At 40.8% G+C, this 26,130-nt stretch overlaps 2 protein-coding genes and 1 long non-coding RNA gene across 11 annotated transcripts in view; 1 reads left to right on the top strand and 2 right to left on the bottom strand.

The window, feature by feature from the left end:
* mthfr (methylenetetrahydrofolate reductase (NAD(P)H)) overlaps nt 1–15,825 on the bottom strand; it is a 67,598-nt gene extending 51,773 nt beyond the window's left edge. The window contains exons 1-5 of one of the 5 annotated variants that reach the window (XM_084366875.1): nt 15,701–15,825; nt 12,890–13,151; nt 12,359–12,597; nt 10,432–10,542; nt 10,142–10,335 (exon numbers count right to left, since the gene is read on the bottom strand). In XM_084366875.1, the coding sequence (XP_084223001.1) occupies nt 10,142–10,335; nt 10,432–10,542; nt 12,359–12,597; nt 12,890–13,137 (792 nt within the window). In that variant the 5' untranslated portion in view covers nt 13,138–13,151; nt 15,701–15,825. The other 4 variants (XM_084366874.1, XM_084366877.1, XM_084366876.1 and 1 more) reach the window with 4 other exon arrangements.
* A 223-nt stretch (nt 15,826–16,048) lies between these two features.
* The window catches only part of clcn6 (chloride channel 6), a 109,132-nt gene continuing 99,050 nt past the window's right edge, over nt 16,049–26,130 (top strand). For 4 of the 5 annotated variants that reach the window (XR_014623580.1, XR_014623581.1, XR_014623582.1 and 1 more), the window contains exons 1-3: nt 16,050–16,201; nt 16,949–17,008; nt 24,170–24,235. Coding sequence is in view for 2 of the 5 variants with exons in the window: in XM_084367041.1 (XP_084223167.1) it covers nt 16,127–16,201; nt 16,949–17,008; nt 24,170–24,235 (201 nt within the window). In the remaining 3 variants the exon portion in view is untranslated. Of the gene's footprint in view, nt 16,202–16,948; nt 17,009–24,169; nt 24,236–26,130 lie in introns of all 5 variants that reach the window. The other variant, XM_084367042.1, reaches the window with a different exon arrangement.
* Nucleotides 19,426–20,144, bottom strand: LOC311264954. The gene is made up of 3 exons (XR_014623518.1): nt 20,066–20,144; nt 19,829–19,981; nt 19,426–19,725 (listed from the first exon to the last, which is right to left on the bottom strand). It is a non-coding gene; the product is annotated as an uncharacterized lncRNA (long non-coding RNA).

Below are 26,130 nucleotides of genomic sequence, written 5' to 3'. Positions count from 1 at the left end.
TTTGGAGTTGGTAGCGTAGATGACTCAGGGAGAACTCACAGCTGGCCACTTGGTAACTGTAGTCAAGTCAAGTCAAGTCACAATTTATTTATAAAGCACATTTTAAAAAACCTCAGTCGACGAAAGTGCTGTACAATTGCAAAAGCACAACAAAGTTAATCACAAACACTACAACAAACAATTAAAACAACACAAGGGATAGTAGTCAATTTAAAACAAATTTAGATTAAAAAGAGAATAAAAAGAGAGTAAAAAAGAGAGAGAGAGGGAAAGAAAGAGAGAGAGCCAAGATTGCTTGCTTAGCTGGGAGTGAACGCCAAGGAGAAAAGATAAGTTTTTAGTTGTTTCAGTAGTAGTTAGTTAGTGTAGTTCCTCCCTCTGGGATGATACTCATTGAAGGACAATTGGGTTGATGGTGGATTATATTAATTGATGTTTTGATCATAATTTAGCCACAGACTTATAATCTTGAGTGTTTATTATCAAGTACTAGTTTTGACATTGCAACATACTGTGGTTTTAAGTGATTTGTTATTTTCCTTGAGCTCTCACCGTGAATAGTTGTTGTGTTGGTCCTTGTTGAGGACCAAAGGGGGGACTGTAGTGACTGAAATCTGTCCTTATAGTTGGGGTCTGAAGGTACACTCACATGCATCTCACCATGTATGGAGCAAGAAAGAGCAGCTGTCCTCAAATGAGCAATTGGAAAGTACCTGATGGCCCCACTGAGAGAGGTAACATCATACAAGACATGTTCAATGTTTAAAATAGAACTGTACTTCCTCGATATGTGTATAATAAAGAGTTAAAGTGACATCAGGAGAACACGCAGGCCCACAGGAGGGTGGGGGCCTGAGTTTTTAAAAAATACATCCTGACATGGACAATCCACCGGTATGGTGTTATTATAAAAGCTAATAGGGGAAAACTGTATTGATCATGGTAAATGAAGAAAGGTTCAGGGGCGGGGCGACCCCAGAACCAAAGGTATATAAACTGAGTGATCAGAACATTGCTTCAGTTCCGCCCGGGAGAGCTCACTGCATGTATCTGTTGTGTGTAATAAACGACCTTGACCTGAAGACCAGCTGTTTCATCCTTATTGTCAAGACTCCCACTGTGAATGTATTTTATAGTGAAACAGTATAGATAAAGTGTTAATTTGAGACAAGTAGTTATCCACTACAGTTCCTACATAATGGGAACAGCCATAAGGGGTCACCGCACTGCCACGCCCACCAGGTATATCGGCGGCGAAAGCTTTTTACAACTTTTCATCATCAAGGTCTGACGATGATATTTAGTGAGTGTGAAGTCTGTGTCGTTAAATCTGTCGGACTAGTTAAATAAAGTACGAGGCATAGACATGAAAAATAATGAATGGGAAAAGCCATAAGGGGGCCTTAGTGGGCGCTACTGAGCTGTCGTGCTGCGCATGAGGGCAGTTGTGGTATGGAATTAATGTACTCATGGGTAAGATGCTACGGGCCAAATTTGGTGAGTTTGCGACCATCCTAAAGTCCCCAAAAACAGCGTTGGCACTGTCCTGCTCCAGGCGGAACCCAGGGCCCACTGCACCAGCGTAAGGTCTGACAATTGCTCTGAGGATTTCATCCCAGTACCTAACAGCAGTCAGGGTACTGTTGGCTGTTCCAATACCATTTTTTCCTTCCGATGCCAATTCCAATACGTGGGCCTTGGGTATCGGCCGATAACGAGTACTGATCCGATACCAGTGGGTTTTAACAGCTGTATATACTACTAACCCTGTATGGACGTGATATGATTGCTATAACTGTTGTATGGCCTGGCTCAGGTAAAACCTTACAGAGAATCATTGCCATACAGTATTATTTTACTATCTATTTTGACAGTCATAACCGAAAAAGAACAAATAAAGAAATCTAGGAATAAATAACAATTCCTTTAAAAACTGTTAGTGCAGCCACTTTTTAAATGGAACAGTTTAAAACGGTAGTGCTACAGCAACTTAAATAAATCTAGCAATGAACAATTCCCTTAAAACAGAACTCGCTTGCTTGCAGTGCAGCATTTTGAAGGGGAAATGTTGATGGCGATACAGTGTCCACCCAGTGCGCAGACTCAGCAAAGACATGGGGCACACATCGGAGGTCCAAATGTCAGTAGTAAAGCTGATTGCCTTTACATCTTTCAGCCTACATGAAATGTGTTCCCTCACTGTCTCATAGAGTTTGAGGAGAGCTGTTTCATCATTCTCTTTCGCGTGATGAGTCTTCAAATGCTTTAAAAGGTTGCTGGTGTTGAAATTGGCAATACTTGGAACCAGAACAACCCTAGCTTTGACATGGACATCCGTGCGACCCTACAATGATGTGCCTCGCCAGGCTGCTACTGACCTAGCACCAAAGTGGTCATGCTGGATGATGTTACAGTCAGCATAACATTCACCAGGGTGTCTTTTGACCCTTTCACGCCTGTCAACTGTGCTCACTGTGAACTTGCTCTCATTTGTGAAGAGAACGGGGTGCCAATGGCAGACCTGCCACTGCTGGTGTTCTCTCGAACTGCAGTGTTGGGCTATGAGCAAAGGTTCCATTAGAGGAGGTCGGGCCCTCATGCCACCCTCATGGAGTCACCCTCATGTTTCTGACAGTTTGGTCAGAAACATACACACCAGTAGCCTAGCCAGGAGGTCATTTTGTATGGCTCTGGCAGTGCTTCTCCTGTTCCTCCTTGCACAAAGGAGCAGATACCGGTCCTGCTTCTGGGTTGATGACCACACTGGAGAATGGATAACCCAAGGATTTAGCTGGAATCATGGGGTCTTAAAGAAGAGTCACAAGTATGGATAACCACCGACAATGACGCTAACATTGTCAAAGCAGTTGCACTCAACGACTGGACAAGACTGCAGCGCTTTGGTCACCGGCTTTACCTTGCCATTGGTAGGTCCATCTTTTTTTTTTGTCTAGGTGTAAACATTATCTTTTAGTGTACGTTTTTGATGTGGTTACACAACCACTTTGAGTTTCCAATGTAATAGTAGGCCAGGCTATTTTTTTCTCTTAAATTTGGGCTTCACTTTTTTGCAATGGTGTTGCATGTACATAAACATTTTTAGTGTCTGGTTATTATGTGATTCTGTGTGTACCTGTCCAGGTACTGCTGATGAAAATAAGCTAATAGCCAAAGTTGGCATATATCATCTTTCATTTTGAGATCAATGCTTTTTGTGCATGGTCCTTATTTAATAAAGACTAATAATAATAACACTTTTTTTTGGCAACAGAGAGAAGAGCCCGTGTTGTACATGAAATTGGCATATGTAAGAAAATTGAGTGCCTTCTCCTACACATGAAAATAAAGAGAGAAATGTCCAATGCCCAGGCTGAACTTCGCCTACCTCCTCACAGCCTCATCACTAAAACACCAACCAAATGGGGGTCTTGATAGAAAATGATCGAGAGGGTGATCAAACAAGAGAAGGCCATATCTCAGGTCCTTAAAGCTGACAAGAAAACCCGGCACCTGGCACCAACATGGCAGGAGAAGGATGTTTTGGAATTAGTGCGCAAGACCCTCAGCCCCCTGATTGAGTTCACAAATGCACTGTCCACGGAAGATTACGTCTGTGTGTCATGCCTCAAACCTGTGCTCCATCTGCTCAAGAACACTGTTTTGACTCCAGCTGAAGATGACACAGGCCTAGCAAAGGACATGAAGAGGGCCATCCTCCAGTATTTAAATGAGAAATACTCTGAGCCTGCAACAGATAACTTTCTAGTTTCAAAGTAACATACAAAGCAGAGACAGGAAAGAATACATCAAAACCAAAGCTGCAGCAGAGATCCAGTCACTGCTAGAAAGGCAGGCAGCATCCACAGAGGAGCCACCACAACAGACAAGAGAAGCTGCAGCAGGAGGAGTTGCAGAGTCTGTTTTGAAGCCAGAGGCAGTTGACAGACTTGTTTTCCTGGCTAATAACTTGTAGTAGTAGCTATAAGCAATGAGGCTGGCTAAGTAAACCAGTAACAGTTTTTGTTTTTGCACTGAGATAGTGGCTCTGTTGTACTTGCATTGTTGTATTTTGAGTATAAGCAGGTAAAGATGTATCAAGAGAAATTGTTTTTTTCTGCACTATGGAGGTCTATTCCTGCAATACTGTCCACAACTGAGCAGCAGTTATTTTGTAATTTTGTATTGAGTGTTGCACAGTGTACCTCATGTTGGTTCGAAAATAGTAAGGGTGCTCCGATTGATCGGGCGCCCATTGTTATCGGCTGATATACATTGTAAGAAGTTTAATCAATGTTCTCTATAGAGTCCAATCAGAAGAGCCGATCAGATAAAAAAAGGAGACAATATCGCTATGCGCTGCTAAAATATCACAGCCACACAGGACTCTGCTGCTCACTGGCTGCTAACAGCTAACTAACTTTCCTCCTGCCAATATCAATACAGATTTTCAGTGCCCTCTTGGTTTAACCAGTGCAACATATTAGCAAGGTCCTGCCAGCAAGCTGTTTGTGACTCAGGGGATAGAAGGACCGGTACTGCGGAACAATTCTCGCAAAGTAGCACTGACACAGTGCTGTGGAGAGAGATAACTACGGTAACAGCAGGAGAAGACGCGCTCCATTGGAGTCAGAAGCAGGGCTTGAAGCAGGAAAAAATCCTGTGCCTGAAAAATTTTTATGCGGGGGGGGGGGGGGAATTTGCAATCTAAATTGAATTAATCTGGTGCACTTTGAGAGTATCAATCACGTATCACATCAAGAAGTTGGAATGACAATTTCAAGGTTTTTAATAATATGAGCAGTTACTATGAAATTGTAGTTGATTTGCAGCATTTTTAACAATGATTTGCTCCATAACTGCAGACCTGCAAACTCCTGAGAGTGAAAAAGGTGACAAGGTCCGAAACCAAACCAAGGTAGGTGGGTCCGGGGGCATCCTCCCCCAGGAGAAAATTTTAGTGATTTTAATATGCAAATTACACTTTTGGGAGCGTTTTGACACTAGAATTTCTGTGTGCAAGTAGATACATGGCTCTTGCTAGGCACATAGTATATCCATCCATCCCAATTACAATCCCAGACATATCCCAGATTCCCAGTTAAAGAGAGAGCAAATCTCTCATAAAAGACGGCTTTGAGAGAATAAGAACACCTCACTTTCTTTCTTATATCTTTTTAATTTTTAAGTCTCTTCGCCTGTACAAGAATTTCGCATGCACGTGACTGACAGAAAATCAATCAGCAACTATTTTGATAACCAAATAAGGAAAAATGCTAACATGTATTTGTTGTAGCTTCTCAAATCAGATGATTTTAAGCTTTTTTGTGTCATACCATACGTGATAGTAAACTGAATATATTTGGATTTTGGACCGTTGATCAGACAAAATATGACATTTGAAGACATCACCATGTGCTCTAAGAAATTCTAACCAACTATTATAACTATTTTCTGACATTGTGTTGTGTTTATTACTTGTTTCACATCAGGTTTAATGTTTTGTGCCACTGTGCTCAGAGATATCAGCTGAGCTAAGATTTAAAAAAGGACTGTTTCATTTAATTTTACATTTCCTGAGACTTTCAGCACCGCAGTCTGGGTCAAAATGAGTCCAGCCGACTTTACTGCACTCAGCACCGGAGCACAGAAACAGAAATGAGTCGTTTGTTTCCGCTGGTTTTGCTCTCAGACATTAAGACTTTAATTTTTAAAGTCCTGCTGATGTCCTGCATTGCAATATTGAACAGTGTTGTAGTTTTCCACAGATTGAATGAAATACAGCAGCACTCAGGACTTGTTACTCTATCTTTCAGTGATTTCTCTCCTTATCGGTGAAATAAAACAAACCGAAGTCACAGCTCCGGTTAACGTGGACGCCTATAGGGAGTAACGTTAGCGGCTAGTAGCTAACGCTAACCGTATTTAACGAGCATGCAGCTGCAGCGGCTCCGGTGTTGACAGCGGAGTGAAAACACATCTGAATATTTTCACACTAACTTGCCTGCAGATGCACCCGACAAATCCGCAGCATCACGCCTGCACCGGAAACGTTACAGTACCGGCTGACCGGAGTTAGAGATACTTTGCTGAATCAACGGCACAAAACACAATGTTATTGTGAGCAGCATAAAAATATTTTCGGTTCGTTATGAGACTATGGTGGGGTGAATTAGACTGTGGTGGGCCGCCATGGTCTCGGTAATTAATGGGAAACACTGGGACGGGTGCTTCTCTGTGGGTTTTTTTCCTGTAGGTGTCGCCGCTGAGTTATTACTACATATTGTCCAAAAAGTTGTTTTTTTTCAGCCTGAACAACATCAAACAGTCACTCCGGTGAGGCCAGACTCTATCACTCCCCCGCCTGCCGAAAACTTCACCAAAATATTCCTACGCCGGATTGGAATCAGTTTGTTTAAAAATCACATTATCTTATACAAACTGTATTGTTTTGATGCCATAATTTGCCTTAACACACTATGCACTGTATCAATTTTTGAATCGAGAATCGGTTAAATCGAGAATCGATTCTGAATCGAATCGTGACCCTAAGAATCAGAATCAAATCGAATCGTGAGGCACCCAAAGATTCACACCCCTAGTAGTTAACGTTAAAATCTTAACAATACACATACCTAGCTCTGATCAGGTGCAGCAGTTGGATGTCATAAGTGCAGCAACAGTGTGCTGTACTTTTTCCTCCTCTTCTCTGTGTTTATTGGCCAGTCACAAATCAACTTAAAAAAAGGGCACATACCACTACCTTATGTACACTCCACACCATGTGTGCATTCAAATTATCACAAGGTAGGTGGCTGGGTAGGTTATTCACACTAAAGCAGAAGATTAAACAAGTCTGGATGAGTGGGGAGACACGTCAACACAGGTTTTCTATTCTTCTGATGTAATCACATGGATTTTAAATTGTAAATATCAAACACGTTTGATATTATCAGGGAGGCCCTGCTGAGTATGTGAGCAGTTCATAGGCTTAAGACTGGATCTGTAAACCCTCCACATTACCTTCACCAAAATATTCCTACGCCGGATTTCCGGCACCGTGCCGGAGGTCTTCAAGCCCAGCAGAAGTTGTCCGTTCAATTTATCATTTGGGATTGTCGGTTTGTGATAAGTATATTTTCTGTCATCCTGTGTGGGAGGACAAAGTAACGTTGTTTGTTTTGAGCCTTACAGCTGACTGCAGTGTAATATGACAACACAACAAGTTTACACTAAATAAATTTACTGAAGAAGTGTACTTTTGCTGAGTACAGTTGACTTCGAGTTTGGAATGACAGACACCTTACAGAAGGAGTTTTTCAGAAGTGAAAATAACCTGTTAACTTGAAGGTTTTGCATTATTTTTTATTCATTATTGTAGTTTTGCACAATAAATTAAAATACCTCTGCGCTAAGTGAAATATGTCCTAGTAATACAGTTAAGCGTACAGTAATACCAGCCATGCAGTTGCCATACCAGTGTAGTACCCTTTTAGAAGTATTCATATTGAAATTTGAAGAAAAACGAATACTGAGCTAAATCTCATTACAGTCTGTGCTTCAAATTTTACCGTGATATAAATTTTAGGCCATAAATAAATAAATAAATGATGGATGATCTAACAGATCTGTTGTATTAAAACTTGCCTCTGAACCCTTGCTCAATACGTATTGCAAATTGCAATTATGCTGTCTTCCTCTGAAAATGCAAAAAGCGTCCACACTAATGACGACATGTTCTCTAGTCTAAGCTGTAAGGCTCTGATTGGTGATGGGTATCGAAACCCAGTATTAAACAGGTTGGGGGCGAAATATAGAAAGACTGTAGTATCACTAAGCTCTGATGTTATCGATTCTGCTAACGGTATTTGCGAGAATCAAGGCATTCCTCTATGATGGATTTCCACTATTCCCAATCCTGAACAAAGATCTGCGTGGGGGCCTGTCCTGTGCAGGGGGTGGGGCAGGCTCTCACTACCTGTCTGTCACTCTCTGTGAGTAATAATTTGTTGTACATTTCTTTAATCACATCATAATAGAGTCACAAGGCTGTTAGGACGTGTTTAAAAAATGTTTGTAAATAACTATGTATTTGACTTGTTATCACATTGTACTCTATAATAGTTATTTGTTTAAAATGGTGCGTGCTCAGTATTCAAGAATGTTTATATGGAGTACAAGAAAATAAAGCAATTGTTCATTCTGCCCTTTAATTGTTAAAAATGTTCAGCAGTGCAGCATCAGTAAGAGTAGTAGTTAATAGGGGTGGGGGAAAAAAATCGATTCACATAAGAATCGCGATTCTTATCATCCACGATTCTGAATCGATTCATAAACTTCAAAAAACGATTTTTTTTCTATTTTGAAATATCACACAAAACACCAATTTGTGTTATTTGTGTATAGTTTATTTTTGTAAATTCTGGGAGAAAAAGGCAGCTGGCCTAAGCTTTTATTAAGGCAATTTTATTTATGCAAGTCATTTCTTGTACAGTAAGTTTTTATTTGTTTAGCATGAATAAATGTTACTTTTTTTTAATGTTTGCCCTTGTGTGATTACATCATTGGAATCAGTTTGTTTAAAAATCACATTATCTTATACAAACTGTATTGTTTTGATGCCATAATTTGCCTTAACACACTATGCACTGTATCAATTTTTGAATCGAGAATCGGTTAAATCGAGAATCGATTCTGAATCGAATCGTGACCCTAAGAATCAGAATCAAATCGAATCGTGAGGCACCCAAAGATTCACACCTCTAGTAGTTAACGTTAAAATCTTAACAATACACATACCTAGCTCTGATCAGGTGCAGCAGTTGGATGTCATAAGTGCAGCAACAGTGTGCTGTACTTTTTCCTCCTCTTCTCTGTGTTTATTGGCCAGTCACAAATCAACTTAAAAAAAGGGCACATACCACTACCTTATGTACACTCCACACCATGTGTGCATTCAAATTATCACAAGGTAGGTGGGTGGGTAGGTTATTCACACTAAAGCAGAAGATTAAACAAGTCTGGATGAGTGGGGAGACACGTCAACACAGGTTTTCTATTCTTCTGATGTAATCATATGGATTTTAAATTGCAAATATCAAACACGTTTGATATTATCAGGGAGGCCCTGCTGAGTATGTGAGCAGTTCATAGGCTTAAGACTGGATCTGCAAACCCTCCACATTACCAGATGAGCTGTTCTGAACACCAGTGTAAATTGTATAGCCCACAGGAACAGTGTAGTGTTTTGATGTGACAAAAAAACCAAAAACATTCTGCAATCAATAATCTGACCCACTTCCACAGTACATACACAGTCATTGTGGTCAAGCAATGCATTTGTTACTCTACCTGTGAGACCTGATCTGCCCCCCTCTCCCCTGAGGAGAGGAAGAAGGAGTGAGATGGTGCCTGGATGAGGGCCAACTTGACCCATGACCAACTTAGTGACGACACAGTCATTTCTTACATGTGATGTAGCCTAATAAAAGGCGGACCCTTCACTGTTTTTGTTACTCTATGAAACACTAACTGATAAACTAAAGAACTGTTGAATGGGCTTGGAAAGTTTTTGTAATTTTCAGTATGGAGCACCACTGCTACTAGTGGAAAAAGTTAGTCTGGACCCCTGGGCTGATAAATTATTGGCCCGGTATACATAAAAGGTGCATCCCTAGTTCTCCTCCATTCAAGACTGGTTCTGGTTTTGGGGTAATACTGTCTGATATTTTGCCCTGCTATTTTTTATCGGCCTTTCCAGGTTTTGACTGATTTCAGCCTTATCAGCATCTCATAACCGTATCGTATCGATAACCAGACAGTCTCTGCTACGCACAAGAGGATTACCCATGAGCGCAAAATATCAGACAGTATTAACCCTAACCATTACGCAATGTAGCATTATAACTTACATATAGTATGCCAATGTTTGTCTATCACTCTAATTTATTTTACTACTTTATCCTCATAGTACTGTAGTGTGTCTGTGAAATGGCCAAAACAACAAATAGAAGACTGGTTCCTACTGTTTCTTGATATTATTGGGCTGGTTTTACAGCAAGAGCCCATCGGAAATCCACCTGTGATATGTTCATGACAAAGAGAACAGTACTCCTTCCTGCTCCTGGAGGCAGCAGTGAGTTACCTGAATTGGGAAGATTCCAGGTAGGATGGGACATGTGATACCAATCGCCCTGCAGTCATCCAGGAACTTGAGGAAAGTGTCTGCCCTGAAGAACAGTTGGGTGATGACAAAGTCTGCTCCAGCATCCACCTTCTCCTTTAGGTGTCTGAGATCCTCCTCATAGCTGTCTGCCTCAGGATGGCCTGTGGGGTATCCTGGTCACACAAACATATTTAAATCCTTGACCTTGATACTTCAAAAAGGAGTTCCACTTCAACTGTCAACTACCAATGTGGAAGCACAAAACATACCAGCAACACAGATGTCAAAGTAATCCTCAAACTCTGATCGGATATGTTTAACAAGATCGATGGCGAAGTTAAAGCCTCCCTCCTCCTCCTCCCAGTCTGTTCCAACTGGGTCTGTGGAAATATGAGAATTTCACAACTCAGCTGACAAATGTTTGTTATGAAGATCTCCAAGGCTATACACTAATGTTACTCCCGCTCTAATGTGGAATCTTGTGCAATTTTTCACCATATCTTGGACTAAAGATGTTGAATCAGCAGGATCGGGAACAGGCCCAATCACTGCACCTGTAACGGATTAGTATCAGCTATATAAAGCCAGACGTGCTTTCATACAGAGAGTAGATAAATAGAGGTGCACTGATTTAAAAAACATTTTTTTTACAAAAGGTTATCATTTGTGTATTTATGAACACAACACATGACGGAACTATGACTGAACTGTTGAACATACAAAATGCACAGATCAGGTACAGGTCAGGTATCCTGCATTTGTGCTATTCTGATTCAATTCTCTTAATTACTAACCAACCTGCCTTTAAACAGAACATTAGATACTCTGCACACTGGATAAGCACTGAAAAACTGTGGCGCATTGACCTCTTTATTCATAGTTTTTGTAACCACTCAGAATCAAGAAAGGAGAGCACTACATGGTATCACCACTTCAGTAATTTATCAGTTAGGGATGGGCATGATTAATCGATGATCGATTAATTGATCATTAAGAATTTCGTCGATGACGTTAATTTTTTATCGATAAAACTAATGCAGGTTCTGTTGCGTAGTGTGAGTCTTGAGGAATGCAATGAATTTCGCTATGTGTCAGCAATTAAACATTTTACCACACAGGGGCAATATTTGAAAAAACGCCACAGGCCTACTCAGTTACCTGCGAGTTTCCGTGTATTTCAAAAGTAATCATGAAGAGGTCACGACGAAGTGTGGCGTGGGACCATTTTGATTTAAAAAATGCCAACACTGCGAAGCTGTGTATAAGTACAACTCGTCCACGACTCAAATGATGTACCACTTGAACAATGTGCATCCGACCCTGGTTAGTGGCGGTGCATCCTGCTCTCAGTCTCAGCCTAGCATCAACTCAGTGCTAGCACGGACACGGAGGAGCTGCGACAAGCCTGCGTTGTCTGACACGGACGAGGGGAGCGCAAACACTGGAGTCGCGGCCTATCAGTCCCATGTCTCTGCTATGACACAACTCCTTGGGGAGCACTATACCACTCAATGCGAGTCTGGCATCGAAGCAGAACTTCATAACTTTCTGAAGGAGGCCCCCCCACCCTTGGATTGCACCCCTACAGACTGGTGGTCACCAGGCTGCGGTCGCGTCTGACCCCACAGCATGTTAACATGCTCATCTTTCTCAACAAAAATCAGTAGACTGGTGCTGAAGTTGCATGTGAGTTACTGGTTATTTTTTATGAAGCTTTGTTAATAAGCCTAATTCATTGTTAGGTAGGCTAATCTCTCTCTCACCCTCTTTCTCGACTCGGTGCCTTTTTTGATAGTTTTGAGTTACTTGGCAAAACCTGTCCGACCTAAGTATTATATATTTTTGGTTAAGTTATTGTTTAACATGATTGTTTTTTTATATTATTATTATTATTATCATTATGGAAAAAAAAACAAGGGTCAGTTGTGTTTATGAGCACCGGCTTCTAGCTGCAGGCTCTGCTGCTTTAGAGCACAGCAGCGCATATCTTCAAGTGTAACCATTGAACGGATCTGGTTTAACTTCCACAAGAGTTGTTCATCTTGTAATAAAGATCTCAATGAGGAAAACACGCTGAGTTTTTGTATTTTCATTGCATTTTGAATATAGCCTATAAATAGTGAATTTATAGACAATAGACAATTTAATCGAATGCCCATCCCTGTTATCAGTGTAAACAAATGTCACCTCTCTTACCTCCCCTCAGTGCCATGATGTTCTTGAGGCCTAGGTGCTTTGCTTTGCCCAGGTAACCAGTAATCTTGTCTTTGGTCTGGTTGCAGCAAGTCAAGTGGAGGATGCTCTCCAGGCCACAATAATTGACGGCTGTGCTGGCAATCATCATGGATGAAGTTTCCTTGTCTGAACCCGGGTCCCCTGCTGGGTGCCAGGTGATGTCGATAAAGAGGGGCCCGCCAGAGCCCATACGGTCAAATCTGAAAAAAAAATGATACGATAAAAAAATAAATAAAAGGTCCAGCTGTTGTCTGGTAGCAATTCTTGGAGTCACTTGTGATAATGCTACCCTCTTTTTAAGAACTCCAGTTAAATCAAAATGGGTCAGTGTTATAAGCAAACTAGCAGGCGGGACACACTAGATGTCTGTGTGGCTGCGTTGCTGAGCTGCTGCTCACTCGCGTGTTTGTGTTCACATACACTGCGTGGGGCAGCTACGCTAACCCTAACCCCACTGAAATTTCCTGTAGTGTCTAGTTTGGTTTCACATGCCTGGAGATGAGGTTGACAGCTCCACTGGCTGTGCGGGGAGGAAAGAATTCCAGCGAGAACCAGCGGTCTCCGGACTCCATCCTTCTCCGCATCTTGTCCCGCAGCCTGTCCAACCGGTCGGTGTCCAGCACCGGTGTGGAACACCGGGAGCTCTCCTTGGAGCTCTCCCCACCACTGTTGCTGGCCCCGCTGGAGTCGCTCTTGCATGACTGCCAGCTACCATCCCCTCGCTGAACCTGGTTCACCATGATGGTAAATTATACTGAGAGAAAGCAGACAGAAAACACATGGTTCCAACTCTATTCAATGATTTCAGATATATTTAATGTTACTTTGACAGCACGAGAGGACACACCCAATTCGAGTGACGCCGAGATCGAAAAGTGGCCAAAGGTATGTCGATTGCTGCTCAGCGGCTTATGCCGATGCCTAGAGCCTTATGCCGTTCCTCGTAGAGGTGGCCAAAGTTATGTCGATTGCTGCACAGCGGCTTATGCCGATGCCTAGAGCCTTATGCCGTTCCTCGGAGAGGTGGCCAAAGTTATGTCGATTGCTGCTCAGCGGCTTATACCGATCCCCAGACTCTTATACCGCTCCTCGGAGTGGTGTGCCGCTGTTATGCCGCTGATATTCCACCGACACATGACGGTGTGTGTCGCTACAGACTGTTATGATTTCGAGAGACTGTTGGATCGGTACCGCCCCCTGATGGATATGCAAATATAATGCCACTGGGCTGGTTTTACGACAAGTCCTGCCGTAAATGTATATATTGTTGTAGTCATTTTTTGACAATGCTAACTTAACACATTGCCGCAAATAAAGGAACGTAGGCTATGTGTTTCTTTTGGATATTATGTTGGTGGGATGTAGGCATATAGACAGTTATTACACGTGGGATTCTTGCGATATGATAGCGAAGTAATATGTCTAAATTTGGGTCTATAAACTACTTAAAGCTAATGAAAGCGATAGCCTTAGCTAACATGGCTACTGTTAGCCCAGCCACTGTAGCCAGTCTGACTAATCGATAGCAGAAACTTTGAGCCAACCAACTATAGTTAAAACATATCTCAATGTACAGTGAAGATGACACATAATATGCCACAACGGTTGATGTTCGACGAAGTAGATTTTATACGAAGTAATGTATTCTTGTGTTCTCCTAGTAAAGGAAACCTGTCAGTAAGTATTGTTTAGTTGGCTCAAAGTTTCTGCTATCGATTAGTCAGACTGGCTACGGTGGCTGGGCTAACACAGTAGCCATGGGGCTAACACAGTAGCCATGTTAGCTAAGGCTATCTCTTTCATTAGCTTTAAGTAGTTTATAGACATATTACTTTGCTATCATATCGCAAGGATCCCACGTTAAATTACTGTCTATATGCCTAGATCCCACCAACATAATATCCAAAAGAAACACATAGCCTACGTTCCTTTATTTGCGGCAATGTGTTAAGTTAGCATTGTCAAAAAAGACTACAACAATATATACATTTACGGCAGCACTTGTCGTAAAACCAGCCCAGTGGCATTATATTTGTATATCCATCAGGGGACGGTACCCATCCAACAGTCTCTCAGAATCATAACAGTCTGTAGCGACACACACCGTCATGTGTCGGTGGAATATCAGCGGCACACCACTCGGAGGAACGGTATAAGAGTCTGGGGATCGGTATAAGCCGCTGAGCAGCAATCGACATAACTTTGGCCACCTCTCCGAGGAACGGCATATAGGCTGGGCATCGGTATAAGCCGCTGAGCAGCAATCGACATAACTTTGGCCACCTCTTTTTTGACAACATTCAACCTCACGGATAGGGGTTAGGGCAAGTCCAAATTAAAGTTACATCTTAAAGTCCTGCTTGCCGGACACTGGCTCTTGTACAGAATCCAACAGGGAACCATAAGGGCCCCCTCACCATATCCTACCTGTCCCCTCTACAGAGAGGAATAACTAGTTGATTTGTAAGCTAGCTGATGTCAGCGGTAACTTCCCTAACGTTGAATGAAGCGAGCAGTTCGAGCCTCCCGTTTCACACCCAGGTATATCACTCAGGCGCACGTGGAAAGTAGGGTAGTGGCACACACCTAGTTAGAGCATGCTAACGTTAGCCACACAGGCTGACTGAGCAGAGCAAGTTAACGCTACGTACCTCACGAGCGATATTCGCCCATTGGTTATTACATTGAGAGAAATACAGGAGTATCACATAAAGGTGGTGTGCGTTAGTAAACGAAAGCGAGCCTTGCTTCTCCTACCTCCCGCAGCCGCTCGTCTTTGTGTTGCCGGACTTTATTCCATCCAGCCGGCAAGGGAAAACACACACACACACACACACACACACCTGACCATGCAGTGGAGACGTGATGCATTTATTTCTTACATGAAGACATGCCGTGTGTACACAGCCAGTAAAAGCAACAGGTGCTTTACTTGTGTCGGTTCGTTAAGTCGATGTAAAGACGATTGTATATCATTCATTTTGTAAGAACCGAACCCTGACTCTGAAATTTAAATAAACATTTGACACTCAATGTTAAGTGGAATCTGAGTCAATGCATCATATGCTTGTTAATTTGGCTAATTTTAGTTTAAATTAATACATATTCCTGTCAATCCAGGAGATAATAACACGTAATAATAAACTAAGGTTTATAATCTATAAGTTGAAAGTTAACAGTTGAGTCAGTGGAACGCTGGTTTCACAACTTTTCCCACGGGCATCAAATGCAGCACGGGATATCCCTGTATTTCGGGCGATCGCACTATTACTTTTGCACAATTATCAAAAATCAGAGCCTTACCCGATCAAATGGCTTTCCTTGCAATATCACAGAATTACGTGGGGTAATATTCGCCTTTAGCAAAGATTCAACGAGTTTAAGATGCGCTTTGTGCGTAAATTACACGCAGCTTTGACACTTCGAACAACATTTTACCTTCCGTGTCACATGACAATGTGGAAGAGACGTTCATGCTGAGTTTAAATGTCATGGTAAACGTGACAACTTTTTAAAGATTGTGACGATGCTATGAACATATATATTAAAATCCAAAGTTAGGACATAGCTACAGCATGGGTCTCATATTTTCTGTGCAAGATGCTGTCAGATGCACAACTTACTAAATATGCTTTTTAGGTTCCCCCAGCAATTTAGATTTTTTTCAAACTTGGAACATATTGACGGGTTTACCATTGGCCCCAAACACAGCATGACACAACAACGAAGATGGCGTGTTGTGGAAATTGTTTTTGTTGCCAGTGTTGCTGCAGAGAAGGAGAGACGCGGACACCCGAGGAACTGGTAAAGATAGATATAATACATGGACCTAGTGGAGATCTCTTGGTTTTATTAAAAGCTGACATCTTACATCAGATTTGTGCTGAACTCTCCTCAGTGCCATATTCTGTCTCGCTTGCTACACCCTGTAGCTCAGTGACTGTGTTCTGTTGTCATGTAACTGCCACAATGTCCTAAAATCTATTCACAGTACACAACTGAAGATAGGATGAAACAGGCAACTCTTCTCCTTGTAGTGGAACTTCGCCTCAGGGACATCTAGTTTGCTGCGTTTCCTTGTGCTCATGGAAAGAAAGCCCTTTAACCAAACCTCGTTTGCAAATCTAGTCATTTAGGGATCCCTTTTTTTAATCGAGTTATACTTAACCTTCCTAGACATCATCAACAGTAGGCTAACTTATCCCTTCTTAAATGTATGCATGTTACTTACAAATAAGCGTTTGGTTCTGTAAAACAACAACAATGCAAAGAAATTAACTTAAAATTGACCGAATTCTGAATAGAGTCAGGCGTGGTCCTCCAATCATGCAAGAATGACGATGCTCGGTCATGTTTTCTTATTATTGAATAAACTATGTGCAGTCAAATTGGTAGCATAACTCTCAACCTTCTCCTTGTAGCGAATTCATCTGCATTCAGCTAACGACTTGTAGTTTGTAGCTATTCACTCTTTTGGTTTGGTAAACTGTCCCTGCTTTGCTGGATCTGTCTGTATTCTACTTTTATTTTATTCCTCTTTTCTTCCCCAAGACAATCCTTGGGGAAATCCGAGATGAAGATGATGAGATTCTACCAAGGAAAGACTATGAGGTGAGAAACCTATGAAAAAAAAACATTATTAGGTGTAGGGTTGCAATTGTATAAGATTTTCACAGTACAGTAACCATGTAGAGGCAGAGTAGGGCTTTCTGGTATGGAAGCCCTAAAGTACAGAAGCCCTAAGGGCCATGCATTCATACATTTTATTTCCTCCGTTTTCCCGTGATAACGAGTTAATTTCATTTGTTTTCTCAAGATCTCGAGTTATTATCTCGAAATAACAACTGCCATTTTCCCGATATAACGCATAATTTTCACGAGATCTCGAGATAACGAAACTTTGTTTTCCTGAGATAACGATATAATTAATTCGAGATCTTGAGAAAACAAAATGATAGTGTAGTATATTAAATCATTGCAAGAAACATCATTCAGTGTAGCAATGTCAGAGGAGCAGGAGCATGTCGATCATCGCGTCACATATCTTTTCAATCAAGGCCTGACACAGGCTGAAATAGCATTATGCCTTGCCATTACAGATAATATACACATTAGTGTGCTTAATCTAAAAAGACGGTAAGCAAGGCTTCAGCTATGTCGGCGGCGCAATCTAAGTGAGCCTGATGTCGTTGTTAACTACATAGCCGACCAACTACGAGGTCCCGGGCATCTCCATAATCTCAGGCCTATCATATCACAGTCATTATCTCGAGATCTCGAATTAATTATATTGTTATCTCGGGAAAACAAAGTTTCGATATCTAGAGAAAATTATCCCGTTATCTCGGGAAAACGGCAGTTGTTATTTCGAGATAATAACTCGAGATCTCGAGAAAACAAATGAATGAAATGAAAACTCGTTATCACGGGAAAACGGAGGAAATAAAATGTATGAATGCATGGCCTGTAGCACCCTTTAATGTAATAATTTCCTGAAAATGTAATAACGCCTGAAAATGTAATAAAATTTGCACTTAACTCGATTGAAAATGTAATAAAACCCAATAATGTAATAACTTCACCAATAATGTAATAAAATAATCTGACTGATATTGTAATAGCATTTTTACAGATAATGTAATGCTTTATTACATAATGGGGATTTATTACATTTTTTTTTCAAAACTGATAATGTAATACTTGACAGATAATGTAATATATATGTTCATTTTCAGTCCAGAGTTCTACATTTTGTGTTTTGAGAATCTAAGAATGTTATATACACTGGATTTGAAACAACAGAATGACTATTGCTTCCCTAGATGTACCTCTTCACTTCACAGATTTCCAACAAATCACTACCTCATGAAAACAACCACAAACCAACAAAACAACTTTCAGTAACACTTCATTTGAAGAGAGGATACATAAGCATTCATATTGTAACACCTGCATACACATTACATGACACCTGACATAAACATGGGCCTACATATCCACTTGTAAATGGTTATTAAATCACTTTCAATGTCAAATGGACATCTTACTCTATGTCAAGTGGCATAGTGGTCAGCTGACATACTGTCATACTGATAGTATATTGTAAGATTTACCTGTATAAATAAAGGTTAATAAAAATGTCAGCATCAAAATGACAAAACTTGATGACAACTGGCGTCCTTTAGCAATTGTCTAAAGGTATTACGTCCATTTAAATCCTGTTTTATTGAAGTGACGTCATTTCTGCAACGCCATCTGCTGGTAATGTCACTTACCAGCAAATGGGCTGCCACTAGAGGGCCTGCAACAGGCCCGTGCCTGACCCTTGGAGGGGCAGGTGCTCAAGAAAAAAAAAAGGCATAAAAACTATATATATATATATATATATAGCAAAGGGGCAGGTGATGCCAGGATGTTGTTGCATGTCCCTGAGTATTTGCACATATGCATATGGCTGTATGGTACTCAAGGTCTGCAATTTAACCCAAAGTTATTCTGTTGTTTCAAATCCAGTGTATATAACATTCTTAGATTCTCAAAACACAAAATGTAGAACTCTGGACTGAAAATGAACATATATATTCAGTGTTTCCCCTAGGATGGAGTTGTAGCAGTGGAGGTGAGTGTTAGCCGCGTGCAAAAGCAAAGCGTAAAGTGCACCCTGCCGGGAGGTTTCTGTGTGTCTGCCGGCACCAGAGGGGCTCTTTAGGCTCTTAAGTACATAATAGTAAATTTGTGCACAGTAATGAGCATGGGAAATGTCTGTCTAGCTTACATATGAGGTGTCTCAAGCTTTCGGAAAATATACTTTTATTGAACACAATAAAACTAATCTTTAAAACAATTATTGACAATAATTTAACAAAAAATATATTAACAACCAACTATATACAGTAAAATCACATAACACAAATACTAAAACAATCCAAAAGGTCTGTGCCTCCAACCCATGCATCTTCCCACTCCCTCCCCTGTCCCCATCACAATCCTCCCCTCCACCCATCGTTTGCACCTCCGGCCCTCCCATTTCTACCGTCTCCTCTCCATCTCAGTCCCCTCAAATCCCTCCCTCCCACTTCTTTAAGCTCCTTACCCTACCCTGCCCTTGTCCCCAAACCCTCAAGGTTCAAGGTGGGTCTAAAACAAAAACACTAGTGGTGGCACATTTGGCATCCTGCTTGAGAGCACTTGATCTTCCTCGGACTCTGAAAGAATAGCTCTAAGGCTCTCTCAAAAGGAAACTGTCTTGCTGGGGGGCCATTGATGCTCAAACGCATACAAGCAGCAAGATGTTCACCCTGCAACCGATTTCTCAGGTCAGTCTTCACCTGTAAATACAAAAATAATAATCAACAGACGATTGGATGTGGGGCCCATGGGAGTGAGATTGTATAAAGTCAAATAATTATATTACTTGCTCAAGTATCCTACCCTGTTCATTGTAGAAAAATCCCTTTCACAGTTTACACTGGAAACTGGGATGGTCAGGCCAATGGCAGCCAGCTTGCTCAGTGATGGGTAGAGCTGCCCCCATTCACCCACCTCTGATGCCAGGCCCTGCATCAGGTGCTGCTGATCCATGTCCTGAAACACATTAAACACAACATTGATCTAGGCTAGAGAACTCCTGAAAAGTAATGTTACTCACTGTAATTCATTTCATGATACCTTGAATGCCCCAACTAGCATCTGCTGCTTGAACGAGGACCATTCCTGCAGCACCTCATGATGACTGTTTAAAAATTTGCTTCACGACTTCACGGAGAATCAGTTATCTGATGCCACACAACAACGGGAATGGCATGCATCTGGGAAGCTTGGAGGTCGGAAATCGGAAATTTCAACTGGGAAATTCCGACCTCTGAACGCAGCATAAAGCCGCTCCAGAAAAAAGTAAACAAACGGTGCATGTGGAATACCTACAATCTTTGTATCAAGATGGATCTTCCAAATGTTGTTTATTTCACAGATAAGCCTATAGGCCTATGTGTTTCCTTGCTATTTCTATCAAATGATAGATACAGCGTTTGCTGTAACGTTACTGTGCGATACTCACGTGAAGTTGCAGGACTGTTTTCCCTTCGGCGAATGATAATCCTGAATCTGTCAGTGTTGCTTGCTTCATGGTTGACATCTTCCCGGTGCTTGTTAAAATCGTTGTGCTGACATCATCAAGTAAGCTCAAAGTTTCTCGTTGCACCTTCTCCAAACCTGGCGCTAACGTTACCTCCGTTTTATGCTGAGAGACTGCGCAGCACGGCACGGCACGGAATAGCGGAGTTTAGCGCGGCGCATCACCTGCATCAACCGGTAACGGTATATCTGGATGATATGTAGGCTAGCGAAGGAGACCGCTTGCAAAGTTTCTTTGACAGAGACAGTGATAGTTGCCAGCAACCAAGGCTTCATAGTCTCTATAGGTGGCCGCCTGTGGTTCGTGATTTAAATAAAATCGTTTCAAACAGGTGTGTGATTGACCTGGATATGAAGCGTCCATAGCACAAAATTATAAAACGTTAGTTTCTAAAAAGACAAGACTGAGCCCACTCTTCACCTCTCCTCTCTCCTCGTTAAAAAAAAAAAAAAAAAAAATCAGCCATGGCGGTCATATTTCAGCCGTGGCGGCCCGCCACTGCTAGGTGCATATAGGGGAAACACTGATATTACTTTATCTGTCAAGTATTACATTATCAGTTTTGAAAAAAAAAAAACTCCTGAAAATGTAATAAATTCCCAATAATGTAATAAGGTATTACATTATCGGTAAAAATGTTATTACAATATCAGTCAGATTATTTTATTACATTATTGGTGAAGTTATTACATTATTGGGTTTTATTACATTTTCAATCGAGTTAAGTGCAAATTTTATTACATTTTCAGGCGTTATTACATTATAGGGTGCTACGTGTTCCGTATTCTGGCACAACTTCCACGGTTCATGGACAAGGGAAAAAGTTTAATTTTGATTAGAGCAATTCCTCTTGGCTTGTGGTTTTCATCAGGGTCATATATATATATATATATATATATATGTATATGTGTGTATATATATATATATGTATATGTGTATGTATATATATGTGTGTATATGTGTGTGTGTATTAGGGCTGCACGATAAATAGAATTTTCATCGTCATCGCGATATGAACATGTGCGATAAACGCAAAAGACTGCCTGACACGCGATGAATAAGAAAAATCATTTTGTTTACATGCGGCATGCATGCACCGTGAGCATGCTAACATTTAGCCTATCAGACGGAGCCCTGGATACAAGGGCCAATCAGATGAAGCCCCAGCTAGCCGTTAGCTACCCTGACAAAATTAATCGGCATCAGTTTGGTGGTGATTGCCAGGTTATGATGGCTGAGGGAGGAGAGAAAAGCGATGAAAATGGTCGACGAAGAGCAGCTCTTCTGCTATATGGAGTTATTTTGGATTCAGGAGAGACGACGTTGTAATGTGGGCTGGTGAAGGGGAAGGTGATGGTCCACTTTAGTGCGGCAACGCCGGGTAGCTCCGGTTACTCAAGAGACGGCAGGCAACATTGGGGATTTCCGCACGGCACATTTATTCAAAACACTGACCATGCCATGCTAGGTCTCTACGGCACTAATGTTACAGGCATCCGTGCAAACGAACACACCGAGTTCTTCTACCGACAGTTTACAAAATAAAAACACATTAAAACGGAAGTCTTCGCTCTGTTAGCAGTATCCTTTCTCATGAGGAGCGGAAGTACACCTGCTCTTCTTCATCGTACAGGTTACATTACCCATTAAACAAAAGGATGCGCCACCTAGTGGCGCTACATTAAATAACTCTGACTGTTACAACGTGTTACAAAGACAGGTACTGTGTAAGCACATCAGCACATCTTCAGCACATCGGGGAATGTGGTACATGTCTGAAACCTAACAAAGTTAACATGCTGGTTTTCTTGGCCAAGAACTTGTGTTAAGGCAATAACTAAGGTTGTAACTTGACCTAAAGGGTAGATATTTTTTCCTGATTTTATTTTCTCTTGATTTAGTGGGCTGGCCCTACTCTATTTCAGTTCAGACTATAGATCTCTGCACCTTGTTAGGCAGAGTCAAGGGCCTTGATGACTGTGATGAGAGACATTACAGTTAATATAAAGTGCCATGTTTAATTTATATTTATTTAATTTATTTCAACTCTGCATGGTAAGAGATGTTTTGGTTGAGTTAACAAGAAAATAGTTTAAAGGGAGCAGGGGAAATTAAACTTTAATTTCATATAATTATAATATCTTATTTAAATTAATGTTCTGCTTAATTGGTTGATTATTCATGTGCAGTTTGTTCGATAAAAGCATGTTCAAAATAATTTATTTCAGTCTTTATTCAGTGGGCATTGGCTGTTCAATGTTTCGGGTCTATGTTAGCTGTCTACATATTAATGCGGAAACACTATTATTAACTGTATAGTTAATAATATGCAAACTTCAATATTTGTTTATTTATCGCAAGTTATATCGTCATCGCAATATTGAACAGTGTTATCGCACATCGCAGATTTTCCTCATATCGTGCAGGCCTAGTGTGTGTGTGTGTGTATGTATATATATATATATATATATATATATATATATATATGTATATGTGTGTGTGTATATATATATATATATATATATATATATATATATATATGTGTGTGTGTGTGTGTATATATGTATATATATGTATATGTATATATATATATCAAAATCAGAAATACTTAATTATCCCCTAGGAGAAATTGTTTGTGTTACAGCTGCTCCCATTCAAAGTTCAGAATATGCAGAAATAATAATAATAATCATAATATAATAATAATAATATCAATATCAATATCAACAAAAACAAAACAAAAATACAAGAAATGTACATACAGAGCAATAATGCCACACTCAGAGCGAGGAATTAAACAGTTTGATAGCCATAGGCAGGAATGATTTCCTGTGGCGCTCTGTGGTGCATCTTGGTGGGATCAGTCTAGTGCTGAATACTCCTGTGGCTGTCCACCACGTCATGGAGTGGATGAGAGCCATTGTCCAAGATGACATGTAACTTAGACATCATCCTCATCTCTGACACCACCGTCAGAGAGTCCATTTCCACTCCCACAGTGTCACTGGCCTGTTCAACCTTTTTGCGTCCACTACCCTCACCCTGCTGCCCCAGCACACAACAGCATAGAGTATAGCACTGGCCACCGCAGACTCATAAAACATCCTGAGCATAGTCCGGCAGATGTAGAATGACCTCAGTCGTCTCAGAAAATAGAGACGACTCTGTCCCCTCCTGTAGAGGGCATTTTTGGGTTCTTAACCCCAGTCCAGTTTATTATCAATGTGGACTCCCAGATACTTATAATCCTCCACAATGTGCACACTGACCCCCTGGATGGAAACAGAGGGCAGAGCTGAAAAGGCGTGTGCGAGCAAGGCGGCCTACAAACCTGACTCAGTTACACCAGTTCTGTCAGGAGGAATGGGCCAAAGTTCCAGCAAACTATTGTGAGAAGCTTGTGGAAGGATACCCAAAATGTTTGACCCAAGTCATGCAGTTTAAAGGCAATGCTACTAAATACTAATTAAATGTATGTAAACTTCTGACTTTGAGTCTCTGATGTCTTGAAAACAGTTTATATTGCTGCAGCCCTAAGAGAAAGATCATAAGCCAGTGTTAATGGGCTCTTGGTACAGACTACAGTTAATGGATTTCTGACCCAAGTAGTTACACATTTTTTGTTTTGGCTTTTACAGAGCTTGGATTATGACCGCTGCATCAATGAGCCCCATGTGGAGTTTCTGGAGGGGATGGACAACAAGGTAAGACATGTGTCTTTTCCTCCTATGTGAAAAACATCTCTGTGCAGATGGGATTTGATTAGTGTCTCTTACAGTCATTTTTTGAATGGCTGACTATGGGAGAGCACATATTCATTAATATCTCAATGCTATTACTAGGGCTGCACAATTAATCGAATTTTAATCACAATCACGATCTGGACGACACTTCGCAGCGGTGTCCCGCTCCTAAACACTTCTAAAACTTCTAACTTCCTAAACTCCTTCTCTTTTCAGAGTTGTGTCTGCGCCACAGGGCAACACAACAAACTTATTCAACCACCTGAAAAAACACCACAAACCCAAATATGATGAATGCATGAAGGCCAAAGCTAACGCTGGTCCACTAAATCCCTGCCCGTGTCCAGCGCCAACCCAGACAACCCAGGCACTTTATGATTGCACTCTGCAATGGTATATTTATTTTTGGCCTTTCTCTTGGGTACATTTTATTTTATTATTTATGATTTATTAGGGTCCGGGCAGCTAAGCTGCCAGGACACTATTGTATTCCTAGGAATTCTTTCTTCTTTCTTCTTTCTTCTTTCTTCCGAGGAAGTCATACTTCCCAAGGGCGAAAACTCACCAAACTTTACAGAAATGTCCGGCCCCATGCCAGACTTACTTTATTCCAAGGACATGTCAATATTCCTCCTGGGGGGGCACAATAAGCGTTTTAAATTAAAAACTTTAAAAAGTTTTAAAGTAGTATTTAGCAAATTCTTGCTAAATACTTTTTTAATCTTCCTGAAAAAAAATTGAGAATATTTTGGAGTCATGGTTGATGGAGTAGGCAAATATCAGAATTTTATCTCAAAAACGGAATTTTTGAGAACATTTTGAATTCTGCTCTCATGGGAACAACTGGAGTCAATGTAAGAGTGGCATTTTTAAACATCAGATTTTCGATTATGAAGCAAAACACTTTAAGTTAAAAACAAATTACCAACATTTCCATGCTGTCAAGATGCAAGTTATGTATTATCAGATTTTTGTTCAGGTAACAGAATTTCTGACATTTTCACCATTTTTGAAATCTGCCTTGACAACAGCTGCCTGGACGGTGACTCCCTGAGTTGACAAATGAAGCTACACAGCATGTCTCACTTCCAGCCAATAAGCTCAGTGAGTTAGGAACTGGTGCTTGGTGTCAGCGGTTGTGGGTTCAAGACCCAGCAAGGATGATGATGATGATGACAGATCAAAATGTCAGATGTCCTCAACATGAAACACAAGACATGTTGTCACAAGACAATTGTCCTGATGGTGGCATCACAGTAAGCCTATAGATTAAATAAAAACAAATAGCTTGGACTGGACCATGAACGAAAGCTAACCAAATTTTGCACAAAGGTCCAGTCTCATGCCAGATTACCTCAGCTGTAAACCCAAGCCAATAGTCCTGATGGTGGTGCTACAGCAAGCGTCTAAAGTTCAAAACTTTGAAAATTCATAACATATCAACCATACTTGCTACAGCTTCAGAACTTTAATCAAACTGTAGCCTCAATATTGAAGAAACTTTTGTACATTTAAACCTATTTAAAATTATGAAGTACATCACTCAGTTTTTTTTCAAAAACTGTAAAACTTCTTAAACGTATTTCCTCTCTCCTCCTTTGATTTATCAAAAATTGAGCCTCAAAAACTGAATTTTTCACAGCATTTTAAATTTTTCTTTCATGTGAACAATTGGAGTCAATGCAATAATGACATAGCTAAAGATCAGTGCTTCACTTATGGAGCAAATCAATCTTTTTTAAAATTACCAACCTCTCCATGCTGCAATATGTGTATTTTCAGATTTTTGTCTTGATAACTGAATTTTTTTACAGTGGTTTCAAATCTGCCTGCACAACAGTGAATGGCTTACTCAA

Source organism: Pagrus pagrus (assembly GCF_965226575.1).
Source record: "Pagrus pagrus genome assembly, chromosome: 11".
Lineage (NCBI taxonomy): Eukaryota > Metazoa > Chordata > Actinopteri > Spariformes > Sparidae > Pagrus > Pagrus pagrus.
This window is presented reverse-complemented; position numbering and strand designations above follow the sequence as displayed.